The sequence below is a fragment of the Hesperophylax consimilis genome, chromosome 15 (genome assembly GCF_061612785.1).
Source record: "Hesperophylax consimilis isolate HC1 chromosome 15, BYU_Hcon_1.0, whole genome shotgun sequence".
Taxonomy (NCBI): Eukaryota; Metazoa; Arthropoda; class Insecta; order Trichoptera; family Limnephilidae; genus Hesperophylax; species Hesperophylax consimilis.
Window position 1 is genome coordinate 25,214,049 of NC_142850.1, and position 20,848 is coordinate 25,234,896.

The 20,848-nt window shown below is 33.9% G+C and overlaps 1 protein-coding gene across 1 annotated transcript; it reads left to right on the plus strand.

Moving 5' to 3' along the window:
* Nucleotides 1-279: 279 nt before the first annotated feature.
* Hat1 (histone acetyltransferase 1) lies at nt 280-20,680 on the plus strand. Its single transcript, XM_089640391.1, has 9 exons — nt 280-407; nt 566-624; nt 728-897; nt 4,355-4,526; nt 9,676-9,832; nt 10,947-11,112; nt 11,831-11,979; nt 12,898-13,066; nt 17,956-20,680. The coding sequence occupies exons 1-9, from the start codon at nt 394-396 to the stop codon at nt 18,118-18,120; spliced, it is 1,221 nt and encodes a 406-aa protein (XP_089496517.1). The 5' UTR covers nt 280-393; the 3' UTR covers nt 18,121-20,680.
* The last annotated feature ends 168 nt before the right edge of the window (nt 20,681-20,848 follow it).

The following is a 20,848-nucleotide window of genomic DNA, read 5'->3' on the forward strand; positions in this document are numbered from 1 at the left end:
ATGTACCTTGGCTTGATCAATGAAGTTTTGAATAATTCTTAGACAAAAAGAATTCCTTGTCACAAGATACGTCAAAATACGTCAGTTTTATTAGAACCCAAATGAATTATGAAAATATTATTACTATTTACCCCTTCAACTATCCTTTATTTTGTCCGATGCAATTTTTTAATTTTACTTTGTAATAGACAAATTAATCAGATTTATCTACCTCCTTGTCTTTGGCAACACTTTCACAAAACTGTCAAATATCTCGGGTTAAATTTAAATATTATCTATGGTATTTTTGTCGAATGGTGGCTGGGTATGCGTAGGAAAATACTGTGAATTTTTACTAAACTTATTATTTAAATAATAGTTTTAGACATTGAAACACGAAGTCAAAAGCGCAAGATGTCGTCAAACATGTAATTTCCTATTTATTTTATCTCGATTCCGCCTAAATATGCTAAAAGAAATCATTAAATTTTGGCGGCAATTTCGTCTTCCATTTCAATGAATGTGTTTACCAAATGAAATGAAAAACCGGTCATAATAAATATGTACTCTTATTTGCTTGTTTCAGGATGGACGCTTTGTCTCATCTTGTGGTGGATGCTAATACTGTCTTGGAACTAAAACTAAGTAAGTTATTTAAAAAATCTGTGCATTTTTTTGTGGTACAACATGTCAGTACTGCTTAGTCATTTTCTTGGTTGTTTTGATACTAAGCTTGTTGTTTTTTCAGTTCGCACTCCGGAAGATATTGAGGATGATAGTGCTGCTTTTAGCCCTGAAATGTGTCACCAAGTATTTGGAGACAGTGAAAACATATTTGGATACACAGACCTTCACATTCGTCTTTATTATACGGCAGCCTCATTGCAGACTTATTTAGGAATCAGCTACACTGAAAAGGTATTATAAAATTCAATCTATAAACTTTTGCCTTTGGCAATTTAAAAAAAATTATCTAAGGGTATTGTTACACATAATTTTGCTCACTGCTTGTTTAGCAATTTAATAATAATTGGATGATTTGTAAAGGGCCGTTTTTGTGCAAAATCACCTCAAGGGCGCTGTACAAATATATATTATCAATTTATGGCTAACAGTTTGCATCCACCGGTTTGTCGATCACTTATACAAAACTATATTTACAATGCATTTGATTGATGAATGTGATGCTAGAATGTACATATGTTATTATTCTTATATATTTATATTTTGTACAGGCAGATAATATACATTACCGTACTTACCTGGTATGTCACTTGAAATTAACACGGTTTATTGTGTATTAGAGAAATTTACATATATGGTTCGCACGCACATGACATAATAGGACTTTCCGGTATTTATTTTAATAATATGTATTTATGTTCTTTAATGAGCGTGTTAGAAAAGGAAAAGTACATTTTATACTGGGTGGCACTACAGTACAAGGTTTTGATTAAAATTTATCTTCCTAAATGTGATTCGTGCCTCGTATAAGACAGATTTCGAATAATGTAAATCCAATAAGAAGTGTGATTAGGATGTATTATAAGCAATACGAGAATGCTACTCTCAGGCAGGTATATTTCATTAAAGGATATGATAGCTTAAAGAGGTAAGGTTTTAGTTTTGACCTGAATTTTGTTGGACTTCTTATGCATCTTAGTTCCAGAGGGAGTTTATTCCAAGCCTTCGGCCCAGATGCTACGAAAGCGCGATCACCAAACTTAGTATTTGGCTTGCGTTTAGGTTCCATCAGTCTGTCTATAGCTGATGATGTAGTTGATCTAAGAGTTGACTGACTCAGACCAGTGTTTTTCAGGACGCATTGTTCAGAGATGTACGGTGGGGCCATTTGATGGATTTAAACACCATCCAGCATAATTTGTACTGGATTCTTTCAAGGCACTTGAGCCAGTGAAGGTTACGAAGGTGTTCTGAAATGCGCGAATATTAATTTATTAATATCCTTAATTTAATTTTTAAAGCCTCTTTTGTAAGCTTCATTGCTACATCCCAACCACCAGTTGAAATGTATCCATTTTTTTTTTTTTTTTTTTTTATTTCCTTTATTTTTCCCAATTTTTACATTAATTACATACAATATTATATAAATCAATAAGAATAATGGGAACCCACTAAGGCGCAGCCCCTGCGTGGGTAATATATTTAAGTTATTATTTTATTGTACCTAGAAATAAACAAATTGTGGGCATATAAAATAAAAACAAGATTACATTTTGTATAAGCGTTTTGTATAAAAAGTGTTTATAATAGTGTATAGTGAAGTTATAAGTGTTTATTGTAATATATGTAATATATGGTGAATATTTTATGAGAAACATAAATTGATACAAATTAAATAAAAAAAGTTTCAACTGCTGTGTCGAAAAGCCATAATTTTAATTCTTTTAAATATTGAGGAAGTTTAGTTATCACTTGAATATTTTTCGGTAAAAGATTGAAAGTACGAGGTCCAATGAAACTGCAGTGTGTTTGCATTTGTTTTGTGTTCGTTTGGGGAGTATAAAATACATTATTATTTTTAATGTTGGTTCTGTTTTCATTTATTTCGAATTTATTTTTGTTTTTAAAGATGTATTTCATAGTTTGCAAAATAAATAGTTTACGGAGACAGAATAGTTTAGATTCTTCGTATAACTCATCCGTTGAAAATGTTCTTTTCCGACTATACATAACTTTGATGATATAATTTTGAATTATTTGTAAAGGTTTGATTTATCCATTAAAACTGTGTTTGCACCCGTGAGGTCTCTTTCTCACTGACCGATACATAAATTGTTTCATGCTGCAGTGTCTCTATCCTGATCCATTTTACAATTCCTTGTTAGTAGCCCATACCAACCCATACCTCCTCGAATGCTATAAATTGTTTGTACCGAACAACTACTGCCAGGGTCGACACCACGACCTGTATTCCACACATGGCAGAACAGACATTCTGGCCCAGCGTAGTATGTTGCTGCTAATGATATCTCTAGGTCTTTTGACATTTTTAACATTGGCCTTGATATCATCAAGACTCATTTTAGGCAAGAACTCTAAAATATATTATTTTAAAATATTTCATGTATTTATTAAGTTTATTGTAAATTATTTCATGTGTATTGTAATAGGATTACATAAATCTGTAATACACATTATACAATTTAAAAAAAAACTAGGTTTTTAAATCGACTAGCTATATGATTGCCAACTGGAATCTCACTCTATATACTGCTCCATTTTATATTGTTGACAACAATCCATCTCCACTTCATTTGGTCATATTTGGTCATTTTACAGAAGAGGCGAAAAAGTATTTTACAAAAACAGATTGCAATTGAGATGCACGGTGAAACTGTTTTCATTGTAGGTGTAATAAAACGACGTTACAAACAAGGTCGAAGAAGAGACAGACATAGATGTCAGCACTAGACTTATATTGTTGATATTGTTACAGCAGTAGGAACTCTTTTACGTTGAAAAAATCCATTAGTATGTTTATTGCCATTGTCAAATTTTTTTGGTAATGGTCTGTGGTCGAAGGTATCGTCCTTGAGAGCTTTCGTGATCTTACATGCGTCATAATATGGAAAGGCTACAACCATTGATTATATTCACAAGGGAGATGTGCCATGAACCATTCGGGGGTTTAGCATCACAGATATCTACAAAAACATAGTTTTGAGATAAACGCATATAAAGATTGGCATTCTCATATGCCTAACTGTATCTCTTAAACGGCGTATGTATGAAATAGAGCTTCGTGTCACTAATAAATATGACCGAAACCAAGCTTAACTCAAAACACCAGTTTTTGTAGCTAGACCCCTGTGATCCTAAGCCCACGCATTATTATAGTATGAAACTGCACACACAAAAATGTCGCTAACATCGTTTATTCATATTACTGAAAATCGCATCTACGCACAACGGTGCCCCGTCTTTGACCAAACGCATAAATTTTATTTACTCTGCCACTATGATAGTCTGTGCATTTTGGTTGGAGGTTGGCGACAGTCGGAAGGCTTTCATGCCAAATACTTTTTTTCTATTATCTATGGTACTAACGAATGGACCTGTCATTGGTATGCCCAGGGGGGTATAAATCTGATATATAAAATTGGAACTGTGAATATTGTGACGTCATATTGGTGCCTATATCCTATTCACCAAACTATATCCACCAATGAAAAACTCTCAAAGTCTATGGAATAAACTTTCAGAGTTTTTCATTGGTGTATAGTATAATGATATATTGGGAATATCTATGATTTTTTAGGACCAATTTGTTTCATACAAAAAGCCCGAAGATATTGATCTTATGAATGGTTTATTTATGGGTATGCCTATAACTTGTGTGCAATGTTTTAAGGTTGACCCAGCTCAGTTCGATGGGGTGAAACCTGACGATATAGCGGGCAAGCTGTCGGAGGTGTTGGCTCCCAACTATATGACCAACACGGAGGATCTGGTCAAGAGTCTGGCCAAGGAATATGACTTTGTACCCTACGGCACTCTGGTGCACTCCTTCTCTATTAAACACGGTGAGTTTGACAATATTATGTAGCTATCGATCTAACCTTTTATCACTTTTCTCATGTATAATATGAAATAACATCATAATGTTCATTTGTCAAATGCATTGCATAATATTATTGTATGTAAAGTTTTGAATTATTGACTGACAAACCGATGGATGCAATCTTTTGTTCATAAGTTGTTATAATAGATTGTCACGTCTATAAGTTAGTAATAAGATAGGACACTAAAAAAGACATAAATTTGTACAGCGCACGTAACCTCTTGTTCGCCAGCGTGTAAATCATTTCTCTGATATAACTAGCTAATCTGGGGAGACTACAAGCAGATTATATATATATTTTTTATAAATATGTAAGCACATTATCTGATTAGACGGTACAATTTACAAAAATGAAATTATGCAAAAAACACGTAAATTATTATGAAAACTGAATCGGCAATCAAGAAGTTAAGGTGATTTCTCGCAAAAATGGCACTGTACAAATTATTTAAGTATTATTTATAATTATTAACTTGTGTGCGCGGCATGCTTTGTGACATACATACATTTTATTGGAAAACTAGCTGTACCCCGCCACGCGTTGCAGTGGCTCAGTCTGTCTGTGCAGATAGAAAAACAATAGCCCGTGCTGCTTTTACGTCCAACAGATGGAGCTGTTTATTTAAATTAGCATGTTTTTACCTAACCTTTTTGTCACAGGTGACATTTTTTTTTTTTTTTAAATATATCTACATAATATAGGTATATAAAAACACATGCGTATTCAAATGCAACGTTGTGTCAAAATTTCAAATCAATCGGCGAAGAACTTTTGTAGATTTATCACCAGTATGACCAGTATGGTTTTCAAAAGAAAAAAAGTACGGAAATGTTGCTTCAGGAATTTTCAAATCACGTAAATCATGAATTAAATTTAAAAAAACATGTGTTGGTTTTATTCATAGATAACTCGAAGGCGTTTGATACCATTGATAAAAATAAACTTTTAGAAACAATGGATGCAATAGGAATACGAGGAAAGCTACTAGTTTTGTTAAAAAATTTATTATCGGATCGACAAATAACAGTAAAAATTCTAAAAAAATTTAGCAAAAGAAAATATATTTCAACAGGTGTTGCACAAGGGTCAATTTTAGGGCCAACCCTGTATATTATATACGTCTCAATTATGAGTAAATTGTTTTCTTTCGTTAAACATTTTGTGTACGCAGACGATACGGCACTCGTAATATCACACGAGGATTTGATAACTGCAATGAACCTTATGCAGCTTGATTTTTATGCTAAAAATTTTATTGCTTAATAAATGCCAAAAAAACTAAAATTATGCACATAAGATCACCACACGCCAGATACAATTTAATCCCTTCGTTATATACACATACTTTTGACTGCTTACACAGAAATGTTGCACAGCCCTGTTCATGTGAAACCATTGATTTTGTCAAAAATTATGTATATTTGGGTGTTACTATTGACTGCCACATGAAATGGGATGTACACATTACTAATGTTTGTAAACGTCTACGGTCTATTGTGGGTAGAATTTATAAAATAAAATATTTTGTGCCTGTAAGTACTTTAAAATTAATCTATCTATCTCTGGCTGAATCCACAATCCGTTATGGAATCACTTCTTGGGGACATTCTTGTAAAACTAATATAAGTTATATCCAAACATTACAAAACTCCCTTACAAAATTGTTAATACATAAATATACCAATGCACACAGAAACGACACCAAATTAATATACAAGTCTCTGAATGTTTTACCTGTCAGAGGATTATTGTTTTATAATATTGTAAGTCAACATCTTATATTGTCTGATTCCTTGTATAGGGAAAGAGTTTTCCATAAACATAATACAAGATTCACCCAAAATGAAGGATTGGTGGTCCCGAAATGTACCAATAAATACGGTGAAAGAACCCTAAACTTTATTGTACCCAGAATATTTAATAAACTACCAATGACAATTAAAAATATAAACGTTTTTACAGCCAAAGTCAAATATAATCTAAGGAAATGGCTATTAGATAATGAGGATTTATATTGATGCACTACTGAAGACCTTGTTTTCCTAATTGGAATTCACATTCTAGGGAAATCGAAAATCGTTATAAATTTGTATTACCTTATGTATATTAAAACCATAGAAGTACTTGTTGATTATATTCACTTGATTATATTCATTTGTTCATATTAAATTCATTGTGCTTGTTTTTGTTATATGAGGCTTATACTGCTTCTTACATATTTATATTTATACAATTCTGTAATTTACCCAACTTATCATTTATTGTTAATTTATCATCAACATTATACATACCTACATACTGTTTACCATTGTCATGTTATTGCAAAAATGTTGTCATTATGTACCTACCTGCTGACAAACTACATAAGTAGTTTAGCAGGTTTGAATGTTAATAAATAAATAAAAATAAAAATCTATATAAGCTCTTAGCTGTGATCCTGAGGGCCCCGTTTATTCTCGGATATTTATTTATTTGTAAGAAACGAACAGCTTATTCATAGAATGCAAAGATAATGTGTGAAAGCACTATGAAACAATACATGATTATTAATTCAATGGCTCAAGCCAGAGATAAATACACATATTATAATGTTAACACATTTCGGCCGGGTATTTTTTGCGCTGGCGCTATGCTGAGTCCGGGCGAAAATAAAGGTCCCGTGCATAGACATATGAATATTAGTAGACCTGCCCTAAGTGATTAAAAGCGTATTATCCCCACTCCCCATACCGGTTCCATTGGAGCCGGCTGTGCTCGCGTATGGCCTCAAGTGAAATTTGAAAACGTGACGTCATCATTCTTGTGCGAACTATGGTCGAGGCATCATCGGTTCATTTTACGAAATAACACGGCAAAATGTTGACTTGTGCTATGAAAACTTGTAAAAATAGATGTGAAAAAGAGAATAAACCCAATTGTCGTATTACATTCCATATATAAGCATTATTTTACTTAATTTTAAGCATATTCACATCATATAATATGGATCAGTTGTAGAAACATATACTATCACATTGAGAAACGTCTGGACGCGAAACACAAAGCTGGTTGGTTGCTGGGAAGTAAATTATGAATATTTATAAAAGTGTCTTAACTAAATACTTAAACGAAATATTCGACTCTGAAAATAGAAGAAATTTTTTGCCGAATTTGGACTTCGCAAATTTGTTCATAACGTGGCGAGTAATTTGCGCTCCCATGTAAAAATGTCTATTCATTCAAAAGCAGATTTTACTTTTAAGAACTAAATGGTGATATTATAATGCGAGATGCCTATTTACTGTCAGATTGATTTATTGACGAATCACAGTCAGCTTTACCCCCTTCGTTCTTCAACAGTTGATTTTACCCCTCGCCATTATCTTCTCGTCTATTAATTCCTATGTCTGTGGTCCCGTGCGATTTTCTTTAATTTGTTTTAAATCGCTATATATTCGAAAATAATTAAAATATTTTAATAAAAATTTCTACATAGTAACTCAGTATACCCAAGCTGTAAAAGTACTAAACGAAAATCGAATATTATTTGAAATGCAAGTCAATTAACCTTGTAATATGTTTATTACGGTCCGCATATCGGTATTTGCTCATACCTGCTTTCTTTAAATACGCCCGACATCTCCCGCTTGCTTGCACATAGGAGTTGAGTGAGTGCCGAACAGAGAAAGAGATTCGAATCGGGTTTCACGGTCATAATAACCCTCATTCCAGGAATTGAAATATTTCACTAACAAATAATATACTATCCCTTTGTTGAAATACCGATGTACACAAAAGGCACGAAAATAAATTTAAAAAAAGACTTGCATTACGATTCGATAATCATGTACATATAGTTGGGACCTTTACAAAGAGATTGGTATATAATATTCGTGTAAAAACATTGAATAATTCCGTCTTTTCTGCTATTGAAATGTGGCCGGCGCAAAAGGTAGAACTACCCTTCCCGGCCTAAAGCATCAATCGACCGAACGGGTAGAACTACCTTTCCCGGCCGAAGTGTGTTAACCCTTAAATGCATACTGTTGCAAAACTGCAACATACCGTTCAAACCACCTTTAACTCTTTGGTGTATACTTAATGCATGCCGTTTTAGAATTATCAAGTTCACGGTAATATATTTTATCGAGTGGCAACACCTTTTTTTTCTTTCGCGAATGTCAAATGACACTTTTTCTTTAACAAAGTGAAGATTTTCGAAAATTGGTTGGAGGTTAGAATTACAGTTTGGTTTTGCTGTTATTATTTTGATTTTCTTAGGTCAGTAGATACAATAATACAATACTTATATGTAATAACTCGTATTTTTCGGGTACACTTATAAGTTTTGAGAATTTTTTTTAGGTTTTTTATTTTTTTTCATACGTAAATTGTTCATTTTATTTTTTATTAAATACATGGTGTTGTAAATCTGCAACAATTTTTTTTAATCAAATATCATTAAAAAATTACAAAAAAAAAATTCTTTATATTTCCTTGCATATGCATGTAAATATCTACATTTTTTTTTCCAGAAAAATTAATAAATCATGCATTTAAGGGTTAATCGAAGTTAAGCCAAAAAAGTTTCTTAAGCTAAAATTGCCTAGAGATGGAGTTTTATTGTGCCTTAGAACTAGTTCTAGGTAAGGAAGAGAGGAAGAGGAATGTAGGATAACGATACATTCTATGCTCACATATTGATTTAGGATCATACACGTTACTTCTGTTTGATATTTCTGAATGTTATTGCTAAGAATTCGTACATTGTGAAATTTATTTAAAACATGTAATGTATTTTCGCTTAGAGGTTAAGATTCTTTTGAGAATCTCCCAATCAATAGAACCATCGACATGTTTGTCCGTAGGGCAGCTAGGAGAAAATATATGCTAATGCTGTCTTGAATAAATTGTAATGCCTGTTTGTCCTATCCATTTGGCTACAAAAGGAATCAAATATGCAGAACCTAGCCCTGTGACAAGTGTAAGCAATACTTTTACCCATCGATAATAGAAACAAGGGAGATAGGTGGTGAACCACTTATGAAACGACTCGCACAAAAGTGTTGCCAACGTCGTTCACCCATTCTACTGCAAATCAAAACTTAATATTATCGACAACCACTTGCAGAGGAGATGCCCGAAAGGAAGTTTGAGGCGTACTTCTGCGAGATCACCACCCCCGGCTTCTTGGCCTTCCACACGCGCCTCCAGACCTTCCTGCTGTGGTACGTGGACGCAGCGTCCTTCATCGACGTGGACGACGATCAGTGGACTTTCTTTATACTGTGAGTTAACCTTCTTTATAGTACGAGTCAACCTTGTTTATTCTGTCGCATTTGTCCACTCAGGTACTATATAACCAGTATTGTTTTGCATTGATGACTAAATGCATTTCATAAATTCTATGTTGTCAAAAACTATATAATATTATTTTAGACTAACTATACCCCGCCATGCGTTGCTGTGGTTCAGTCTGTCAGTGCAGATAGAGAAACAATAGCACGTCTTGCTTTTACGTCCAACAGATGGAGCTGTTTTTCAAAAAAAGCATGTTTAACCTGCGACAGGTGACATATGTAATTTTTAATCATTTCCGAGACATTAAACCTTGCAATCATAATGCAGTATGACAGGGGATCAAGGTCCCTGCTAACCTCATAATCCTAAACTGCATAATTTACCCCCAATAGTTGAAAGACCCAAAATAAAATCCTGAACCCATGCGGGCTCCGGTCTAATGCTATGTTCGAGATTCCCACTCCGGTGAGAGACCCAGCCTAGTGGCTAAAGATAACAAATAATAATAAATTGTACCGATATTTCTACGCATTCAATGCTAAAATCTTGTATTTAGAACTGACGTCTAAATGCATAGACTTGCTTTAAAGCCAAATTTGAATAGCATTTCGTCGGCCTGTATTTTGGCACCAGCGGAGTTCACGCATTTACTGAATAGATGTTATCACTTTATGTATTTTGACTCCCATCGGAACATTGTGCGGAATAACTCGGAAATTATGGTTTCCTGTGCATATATTCAAACTGTGGAAATATATAAATGGTAAAGACAATAAGCACTAAAATATGGCATTACATTCACAGTTAAACAGTTAAACTGTAGTATTCTGTAGATTCACATAAGAACTTGGATTCAGGGTTGGTCTTCAATCACGTAAGGCAGGTTAAGTATTTACAGAGATCCTTTATTATCTGTGAGCTTACAGAATACGGAATGAACCACAGACTACCGCTGAGGTGCTCCCCGCTCCTCGCGGTCCGTAGGTAGGTACAGAGTACCACAAGTTTATCTATTGAACAATTGGTGTTTAAAATTTTATTCTCAAATGTCACCGGTATTACTGTTTAAAAAAAAAATTAACTGATGATTGGTTGTTTCAGTTTTGAGCGCTACACCGGCAGTGACGGGCGCGTGCACCGTGCCGTGGCCGGCCTTTGCACCGTGTACCGCTACTATGCATACCCCTTCCACACGCGTCCCCGCATCTCTCAGTGCCTGGTGCTGCCGCCCTTCCAGAGGATGGGCCTTGGTGCCCAGCTGCTGCAGGTACCGTTACGTTAAACCATATTAAATACTAGAAACAAAGGGAGATATGGTGTGGAGGCTGTCACAGAGCTACAATCAAACTGCACCGACTATTAAAGGGCGAAGCCAATGAAAGTTATAGCTGTTTAAAGTTTACTTTCATTTGACGAAGTGTAAGGCTTTCGACTAGCAATCCAGAGGTCAAATCCTGGCGTGCACAAATAAATTTTATTTTATTAATTTGTGTTGTTTCACAATTTATTTATTTAAATTAATAAACAGTACATTTGCGGCACGTTCCAGAGTGGAAGATACTCTCAGTGTCGCTATGGTGTAAAACCACTATTCAGAATTTAAATGTCGCTTGAAATGGCTTTAGCCTTGTTTGGTGACCATATCCGAATGGCCAGGTACTTCCCCACCTTTCTCTTCTCCATCTCCTTCCCATCTCCACCATCTTCAGTCTCACAGCACACCCCAATAGGCGATTCCATAGCCTTACGAGCTCCATACAGTTGGAAGTTGATATTCACATTTAAAAAAATCTGTTTTTATTGTTTTTGCAAACAAGATGTATGAAAAAGTCATTCAAATAATTTTTCATACTTTGCATTGTTCATTGAGACCGTCAATATGATAATACACATCCGAGGAAAGTGCGTGAATTTTTGATTTGCAAGATGTTTTTTCCATATTCGCAAATGATGTAAAAGATAAAGTGGCTGTATCTCGATTTCAGGCCGTATACTTGCACTACATCCCGATAAGCTCCGTGGTGGATATAACTGTGGAGGATCCATCCGAGGACTTCCAGAGGATCCGGGACTATGTGGACGTCCAGAACTGTGAAAACCTTCCCGCCTTTGATCGTAATAATATATTGAATGGGTTAGTAATCCGCATTTTTTTGTCAATTATGCAACAATGTGAAAAATGGCCCAAGAAACTTTGAGAAAGTTCAAACTATCTTTTGGCCATAGATAATACTGCTAAGCATTTGTATATATTGTTAGCTGCATATTTAAATATTGACGCCAGTCATTTGGTTTGCTCTTATGCCGCCAGAGGTGCGCTCTGTCGGCCAACACGGAAACTACTCCAGCTGCCGCGCGTGTCGCCCGGTAAAGAAGGGATTGACTGGACCTACTAGAGACCCGAGAACAGGAGGCTGTTCTAACGGCCAACAACCAACGACTGTGAATTCTACTTTACCTTGCAGATTATCGAATGTTATTATTGACATAAGCCTTGAACACAAAATTATATTTCATTACAACCATTTACTAAGGATTTAAACATTCATTTTCGGGTTCTGTGAAAGTCCTATTCAAGTTCTGTTATTATATCATTATAGGCTAGTTGCTTGACAGAACTGAAATACTAACAGAACTTGAAAAATACTTTCATAGAACTTAAAAATTAACTTTTGTTTCGTTAGGTTTGTGTGTAGTATTTGAAGCTACCATATTCATATATGCTAATTTCGGTTGTTTGTGCGTCCTGAGTAACTCTGGTTCAATGAATTCAAATTACTTTGGATTTAAGTGTCTTTTTCAAAATTGATACCCGTGATATAATTTGAATAAAAAATTATTTTAATTGGTATTTTCAAAATAGAAACTGATTTGGCAAGAAGTCAGACTATCCTGTGATTTTTCACTGATTTGTTCTAAAATCACTATTTATAATTCTAGTTACTCAGTTATTTTGTTCCATATTATTGAATATCACACTTCCTCGATGAACCGTTAGTTTTATTTCCAAAAATACGGATATGCACTCGTCTTGATGTGTTTAACTTTGCAGATTTACAAAAGACATGGCCAAGCAAGCCCAGAGCAAGTACAAGATAAACGGGCGCCAGGCGCGCCGCGTGTACGAGATCCTGCGCCTGAAGTATACTGACACCTCCGACCCGCGACAGTACCAGGACTATCGGCTGGACATCAAGAACCGGCTCAATGCTCCCTTCCAGGTAATTTACACCAAATACCTTAGAATATTGACCAGCGCTAATTTTTACGACCGTGCTCGGAGAATTTATTTCAATTTGATTTTAACCTTTATGCTTTGAAAACTGTATAGAGGATAAAATCAGAATCGCTTATGTCGATGTAGATTCTACTTTTCATTCTTGAACGTAGCCTCTATGACAGCTTACGGAATAATTTTTCTATGAATATCAAAATTCATTCACCTGAATCGGCATTGCGAAAATGAAAATATTTAAGTTTTCGAAGTAGTATTAGCAGTAGTAAAGGTCATTATTTCTTTGAAAACACCTTTTGATTATTGTTTTTCGTGTAAGGTATGTAGGTACATATTCAGGTTTACGACCGGTCAGTGACTGAGTTGACATCGCATTTGCTCCCACCCAGGCGCAGTATGTTCAATTCCTCGGCTGGCTTTGCTGTAACTCAGTCTCTCTGTGCAGATAGAAAAACCAACCAACTGCTGTTTTTACCTCTCACAGGTGTCATCTACATAATATAGGTATATAAAAACACATAAACGAACATTTACATTTTTATTTGTTGTCTTCCAAAAGGGAGATTTTTTTTTTTTTAGATAAAGTTAGCTCTTCTGGGGAAACGTCTTATGATATAAACATAAAATATATTAATAACTTGTGGACGCCGCAATGCTTCGCTATTGCTAATTTCTTTCTCAGGCGTCTCCGACTTCTTCCACCATTCACTACTGTATACCACAATGTAACAGTTAAAAAACTACATTACATGGACTTTAATTTGATTCCATATCTCATTCCGGTGCAGAGATATTGCATTATGTTACCTCGGGCTTCCACGACTTGTTCTACCATTCAAAGCACTCTCTAAACACTCCGGGCACTAATAAGAACAAACTTTGAAATTTTCAGCAATATCGGTCCGGTAGTTTTTGACTTTTTGCGAGCGCAAACAAACGCCGGCTTAATTTTGGTATATATTAACTCATACCACTCCTTTGTCGAGTGTGGCTCGACATTATATTTCTTACACCAACTCCTATGTCGAGTCATACTCAACATTATAGTAACGCAATTTCGAAAAATAATTTAAATTATCAAATGTATTTTTTTTTCTTTTAAACACTTTATATCTCATTCTGAATATTCCGAATACGCAAAATACATATATCTCGTCAAGTTTCGCCTTTTAGATAATTTTTAAAATCGTATTATTTTTAACCTTGTAAATGCACTGCGCAGTTATTTGGTTGCGACGCATGTAAGTAGGTAGGTACTTGCCTGTCTACCTGCGTAACAATAGGAAGCGCTGAGGGATTTCTCCCAACACATAACAAAGGATTATTATACCTATTCACTTGTTATCACATAATATTTTGTTCTGTTTGTGTATTTACATTTGTTTTTACTGTTTTTAGTAGCAAATATTTTGTGGCCGAGAAAGCACATGTGTCGTTCGGTCTTGAAAATAATACTCAGTAATTAGGTGAAAATATAGTTTTACATTTCTTTTTGTAAAGAAAGAGTAATAAAAATTACATATTTAAAAAAATTTTGTTTAACTTTTTATTGAGGCCACTTTTTATCCCTTTTTTGTAAATTAATTAAGGAGTTGGTAGTAGGTAATTAAAAAAAAATTAGGAGTGCAAAGGGTTAAGATAAGATAGATTATCTGATAAACAGAAAAAAAATATTATTGTGATATTTGATGAACTCGTCAAGGTAATTTTCGCACAGTTCCGCAAATTCTCTATCTCGACAGTTGGGGTATTTTGACTTGTTCCTACTCTGATGTTCAACAGGTTAATAATTCACCCAACAGGTTAATAATGCTCCTAACTCACGAATTGGCTGGCAAATCAGACAATGGGGGCAAATAATTCAATTTATGAATAGTACTTGTTGGCGGTGGTGGGCTTATAATTATTAATACAAACCTAATAGCCGCTTTAATATTTTTTTATGCACGAACAAAATAACGGTAAGGTCGTATGTAGGTTACCTAATATTTATTTTTTTAAATTTTAGATTTCTGTAATTTATTATCCCTTCAAGCCTCTGCCTCATTCTGTCAGACGGTCGTAGTATTTCAGCTTAGCAATAAAATCTAAATAAATGGAAAATTTCTGAACGTATCCAAAAACTATCTTTGAAAGACGAAGAAATACTCACTCATATTTTATTGGCTCACATATATTGCTCTATATATTATTGGCTCTTATAAATGGCTGACTTTATGTTTGTTGTTGAAACTAAAATTACTGATAGTGAAAAAATAAATAATAACACACTCATTTTACTAGACAAATATATCTCATTTCAGTCTCATTAAATTTTTTCAAATTGCGGTCGGTACCTTTGGTTTCATAAAGTTGCATATTTTAATTGTTCTGTGGTTAACTTCTAGATTTGAATATAAAGCGTGATGTTTTCTCTTTCTAACACCGTTTAGATCATATTTCTAACTACAACAGTAAGGAATACACAAGTATTTCTCTGAGACCATATGAGTTGTTCCCAAAAGCGAACATTAGCCGGAAGGGTTAATGTGAAATATTAAAGAAAACTTGCAGAACTCGCGCTGCTAGGAGGCGCTAGCGTAGCATACTGCCATCAGAATAAATGGGAAATATCATTCCATTTTGTCGCTTTTCTGTTTTATAATGTTACTCTAAAACTTAGCTAGAATTAAGAATTAACATTTAGAAACTCCATGAGCCGGTATTTCAGTATACTCTGCAATCTTATCAATCAAATAAGCTTATCAGGATTCCTACAAGCTATCAAGGCGGTGAAGCCAATGAAAGTTATACTTTTGTTAAGTAGGAAGAAACATTTTTTTATTTAAAATAACTGGTTTGACTCCCCTGTAAATATAAATTATCATGTACGTAGTAGACCAACTCGACTCATATATTATTGTAATAATACTGCCACTAATGCAGAACAAAATTCTTTAATATATCGCCTGCATAGATTAGGAAATGAATACTTTGATATCAATGCTGAAGGAAGTCTGTTATCATATAAAAGATGCATAAAAATTTTTTTTTTATGTATCCAAGAATCAAAAGATAAGTATTTAAGCATACATTATTAGCAATGAGTGTGGGTGAACGATGTTTCATTCTAATAATGGTTCATGGCCCATCTCCCTTATTTCTATTGTCTATCAGAGTCTCTAATACCATATAGCTGATATTCCTTCCAAGCATCTCAACGGAGTCTTTAATGGAGAGGATGCTTCAATCAAATTATACTTTAAAATTTATTTATTTTCCGCATTATGTATTTACTAAGGGACCTTTTTGAATACCTAATATATTATGTGCTGTGCAAACAACACACATAAGCCAGGCACTTCAAAGTTATCATAATCAATAAGCACTTCACTTTTCCGACCACCCTAAAAGTAATCTTTCATTGATACACCGTATGATATGAAGATATGCACATTATTGTATTTTATCGCTTTACTTCCTTTATCAACATATTTATTCATTATCAATATGATTAGCTTTTTAACGAGAAATAGAAACAAAAACAAACAGTGCGGCAACAATCTCCAATAACGGTACGCTCCTGGGCTCTGGACAGAAAGACAACAGGTTCAAAACCCGGCAGAGTCGAATAGAGATGTATGAAATTAACCTGATTTATGTGATTATAACAGATCCAGTTAATTGCCCTTCATTTCATGAACAATAGTCAGGATTGAATTAGAGCAAACGACGGGCCGCCGGACTCATTATCAAGAAATTACATTATTTTAAATGTTAGTGCACAAAGATAATAATAATTATTGACGAAGAAGATAATACTAATAAATCTATATGAAACATGAAACAGAACAAGATATTGAAAAATAAAAAGGCAACAATCTCAACTGAATCGAACCCGTGATTTCTGTCGTACCTGTATACCGCCTGTGAGCACTTGGCCATTGGAACCTAATTATTTTCCGTCGTTATTGTCAATGTCTTCAAATTCAGAATTAACAATATTATCTTCAACTAATTTTTCCTAAATTTTTGGCTGCTATCTTTTTGAACAATTATAAAGTTCTAAAGAATCTATTTGTATCCTTGACAGTGTCTCGGATAAACATATCCGTTTTTTTTTAAATGAGAAACCTATTAAGTTTTTCTAAAAGTCTAAATGAATATTTAATTTTATTGTATTGAGACCGTTACATTTCTATTTTTATGTCTTGTACTGTTTCATGTTTCATTTAGATTTATTAGTATTATCTTCTTCTTCAATGATATATTACATTAATGTGTATAACCTTAAAAACTTGTTAAAAAGAAGTTATTCCAATAAAATTCAATAACAATAATTGTTACATGTTTTATGTGAATACTGCACAAGAGTCCAGTTATTTAATTAAAGTAATTGTTTGTAATAACAAGTTTTGTCAGCCATTCTTTGAATGCCAGAATTGAAAAGTTCAATAATGGTTTATGTAGAATTTTAATTATGTCATTAATATTGTTGCATCTCGTTCTGAAACGAAAAATACAACATACTTGGAAACTCCATGTTTGAGTTCACAAAACTAAATTAAGAATTGTAAGAATCAGATTTTAATTACTAGTTGCTTCCAAACCTTAACCGCTTGTGTGCCGTAAGCGCCATCAGCCACGAAAAATTTGTGTCCATTAAACACAGCCGATGCCAATAGGCTCATTCAAAGCATACATCCTAAAAAAAATTTGTAGTTTACTAAAGTAAATCTTATTCGATTGGCAACAAATGAATATGATAAGAGTTCTTGCTTTTCATTTTGTAAAGAACGGTCGAGAAGCTGAGATCTCAAACTTTCTATTGCATCATTCTACAAAAAAGATGAAAACATTTGCCTTAGGGATACTTATTTTACTATCTTATTTCAGAAAAAGAAGAATGAGCTGAAGAAGCTGCAGAAGGTCCTCAAAGCCGAGGAGTATGCCGCAGCCGTTTCCATGTCGGGAGTGGAGGAGGGCTTCCAGCGCCTGTGCAGCCAATACAAAACCGTCGAGGACTCGTACAAGAAGGTGCTGGAACGCCTACAGACATAGACAGCTCTCACCCCAAACATTATTTGATAATTTGAGTTTTACCACTCTTCTTCATAACTATTCCTCTTATATCGTGTTGGTCTGCGTTAATACTACGCCTTAAACGCGCTGTGAAGTCATTTGTAGACCTTACACCTAATAATCTGTTTTGAGTCATAGATAATAGAAGCAAGGGCGATGCGCCATGAACCATTAATAGTAAGAAACCGCACACACAACATCGTTCACCCTACCACTGATTGGATGTACGCACAGCAGTGTTTCCACATACAAACCAAATTACTTCCATTGGCTTTGTTTCTCAGCAGTTTGGTCGTAGCTCAGTGACAATCGGCACACTTGCATGTCATATCTCCCTCTGTTTCTATTATCTATGTGTTCTTCTGTCACCTTTTGCTGAACATTTATGAATAATTTGAGTACTATACAAGTAATTTGAGGGTTTTATTTTATCTATTAGTTTCTATGTATCAACCTGTTGACTGTGATGACGTCCTTGAGAAAATATGACACGTTGAAAAATCATAGATAATTTATTCCAAAGCCGACAGAGAAGCTGCATACATCAAATAAATAGTATTTTCTAAAGCAATACATATTTAGCGCAAGCAATTCTGAATTATTCTTCATACAGTTCTTTTGTACATAAGAATTTAAATCATTTAAAAAAAAATTGTATTTAGCACACCGGTGTCCCATCCACAGTCGACAGGCCAGTAAATAATATTATAGTGTCAACATATAATGAAACTCTCTTATAATATTTTCCAAAGAACCAGATAAAATAATTTATGTGGGATAAATTGGGCCATTTTTCAATTTATGTTTTCAAACATCTGAAAATAGACCCTTTTAATAAAAAAACTTCTTACGAACCTTATAATTGGGTTTCATTCCATTTAAAATAAAATATTATTATTCATCAAAGGATAATATGTAATAATAAAATGTTATTGATTTTCTCTTTTGAACTTTGAGTTTGCAGTGGTTTAGCCTTCTGGTAAAAAGTGCAAATATTGTGTTGAGATTCTAAGGGTGCGTATAAACACGCAAGCCAAACTGCCGAGCTGAACCACGGCTTATGGTAAAGGAACGAAGCAACCGTAAATGGTGCAAAACGATGCTTGCGGGTGCTTTGTTTCCTTTCCTGTAATTCGTGGCTCGGCTTGTGCGTGTTTTCTGATGTCTATACGCAGCATGAGGTGATAAAATCTCTTTTCATAAGTTATTCGTTATCTTTTATAACATTTTTTGTTGATATGCAGTGTTATGTTAAGCAGTCCTCTCTCAGTAATCCTCCGATCGATTATTCGATAACTACTATAATCTGCCATAATTTTTACTAGTTGAAAGCACAAAACCAAGCTCTATAATTCGCCGGTTTTCGTATGTCAAGTTTAGTAGTCCGCCGCGTGCCTAGACTCGAGCGCCAAGTTTTATACACCTACGCGATGGACTGTATTATCTTACTCTTGTTACCATGGCAGTATACCGCCATCTAGCTTGCTATCGCTGACCATTTTACCGGTCACCAGAGTTAATTACTAATGTTTAATTTCAATTAGTCTGGAGTGTATTTTAGCAGCTGTTGCGGTGTTTCTGTTCATTTCATTCTGCCACATTTTTTGATTTAATATATTTGCAAAATGGAGTCTTCTCGCAATCTTAAACATACAACTTAACTTTTAACCCCTTAGGCCGAAAATCCAAATAAATGGAATAGTTCTGAATGTATCCAAAAACTAAAAACTGTTTTTGATAGGTGAAATAAACAAAATATTCTAAACACAATTTTTTTTTCAAATGGCTCACTTTACGTTTTTTGAAGTAAAATTACCGATGATAAAAAAATAACCAACACACATTTTACCAAATAAATGTATTACAAACTTCATTTTAACCTCACTTTTTTGTCATTTCATAAAAAATAATTAATAAAAAATTTGCAAAGTTTCATAATTTTTTTCAAATTGCGGTCTGAAGCTTTGGTTTCATAGAGGTGTACATTTTGATTCTTCTGTGGTTAACTTCTAGATTTGAATATAAAGTGTGAGGTTATCTCTTTCTAACTCCGTTTAGATCATATTTCTCACCATGACAGTAAGGGACATACCATTTCTATGAGATGAGCTGTTTCCAAAAGCGAACAAAAAATTTTATGGAAGATCGATAGTATTCATGGTTTTTACGAAATGCCTCTTTTAATTATCAGCATACTTGTATATACGCTCTATAATCCGCCGCTTTCACTAATTGGTCCTGCTTGATTTTGGGGTGACGGATTACTGTGACAGTAGTGTGTCTTTTATAACATTTCATATTGACTGTCCAATGTTTTATTTTCTTTAATTATTCATATTATTTTCTTATCTAGTATCGCAGTTAAGTTATGATATTAGATATGCTTTGATTAATTTGATTGAAATATGATTTCGTCATCTCTGAAGTTAATATTTTCTTCGTATGCTAATTTTAATAATGTTCTAAAAACAAAATGTTTTTCAGATACATACTTGGCTGTCGAAATGTTGATGTACTGTTATCTTAAGATGTGTTCATATTGAATAAAAAAATATTTTTTTAATTAAAATACTTTTTATTTATTTTATTTTGGAAATTAACAATTTACTATTTGATGTCATCAATATTGTGTTTTTTTAATACAATATTAGAAACTTACCCAATGTTCACAAAAAAAGTTTCAGGGTTAAATGGACTATTTCCTCCC

What these genes read in the sequence shown, in the direction of transcription:
- Hat1 (XM_089640391.1), top strand. An exon ending in GAATCAGCTACACTGAAAAG is followed by an intron (nt 898 to 4,354) that starts GTATTATAAAAT and finishes CAATGTTTTAAG; the next exon opens with GTTGACCCAGCTCAGTTCGA. An exon ending in GGCTCAATGCTCCCTTCCAG is followed by an intron (nt 13,067 to 17,955) that starts GTAATTTACACC and finishes ATCTTATTTCAG; the next exon opens with AAAAAGAAGAATGAGCTGAA.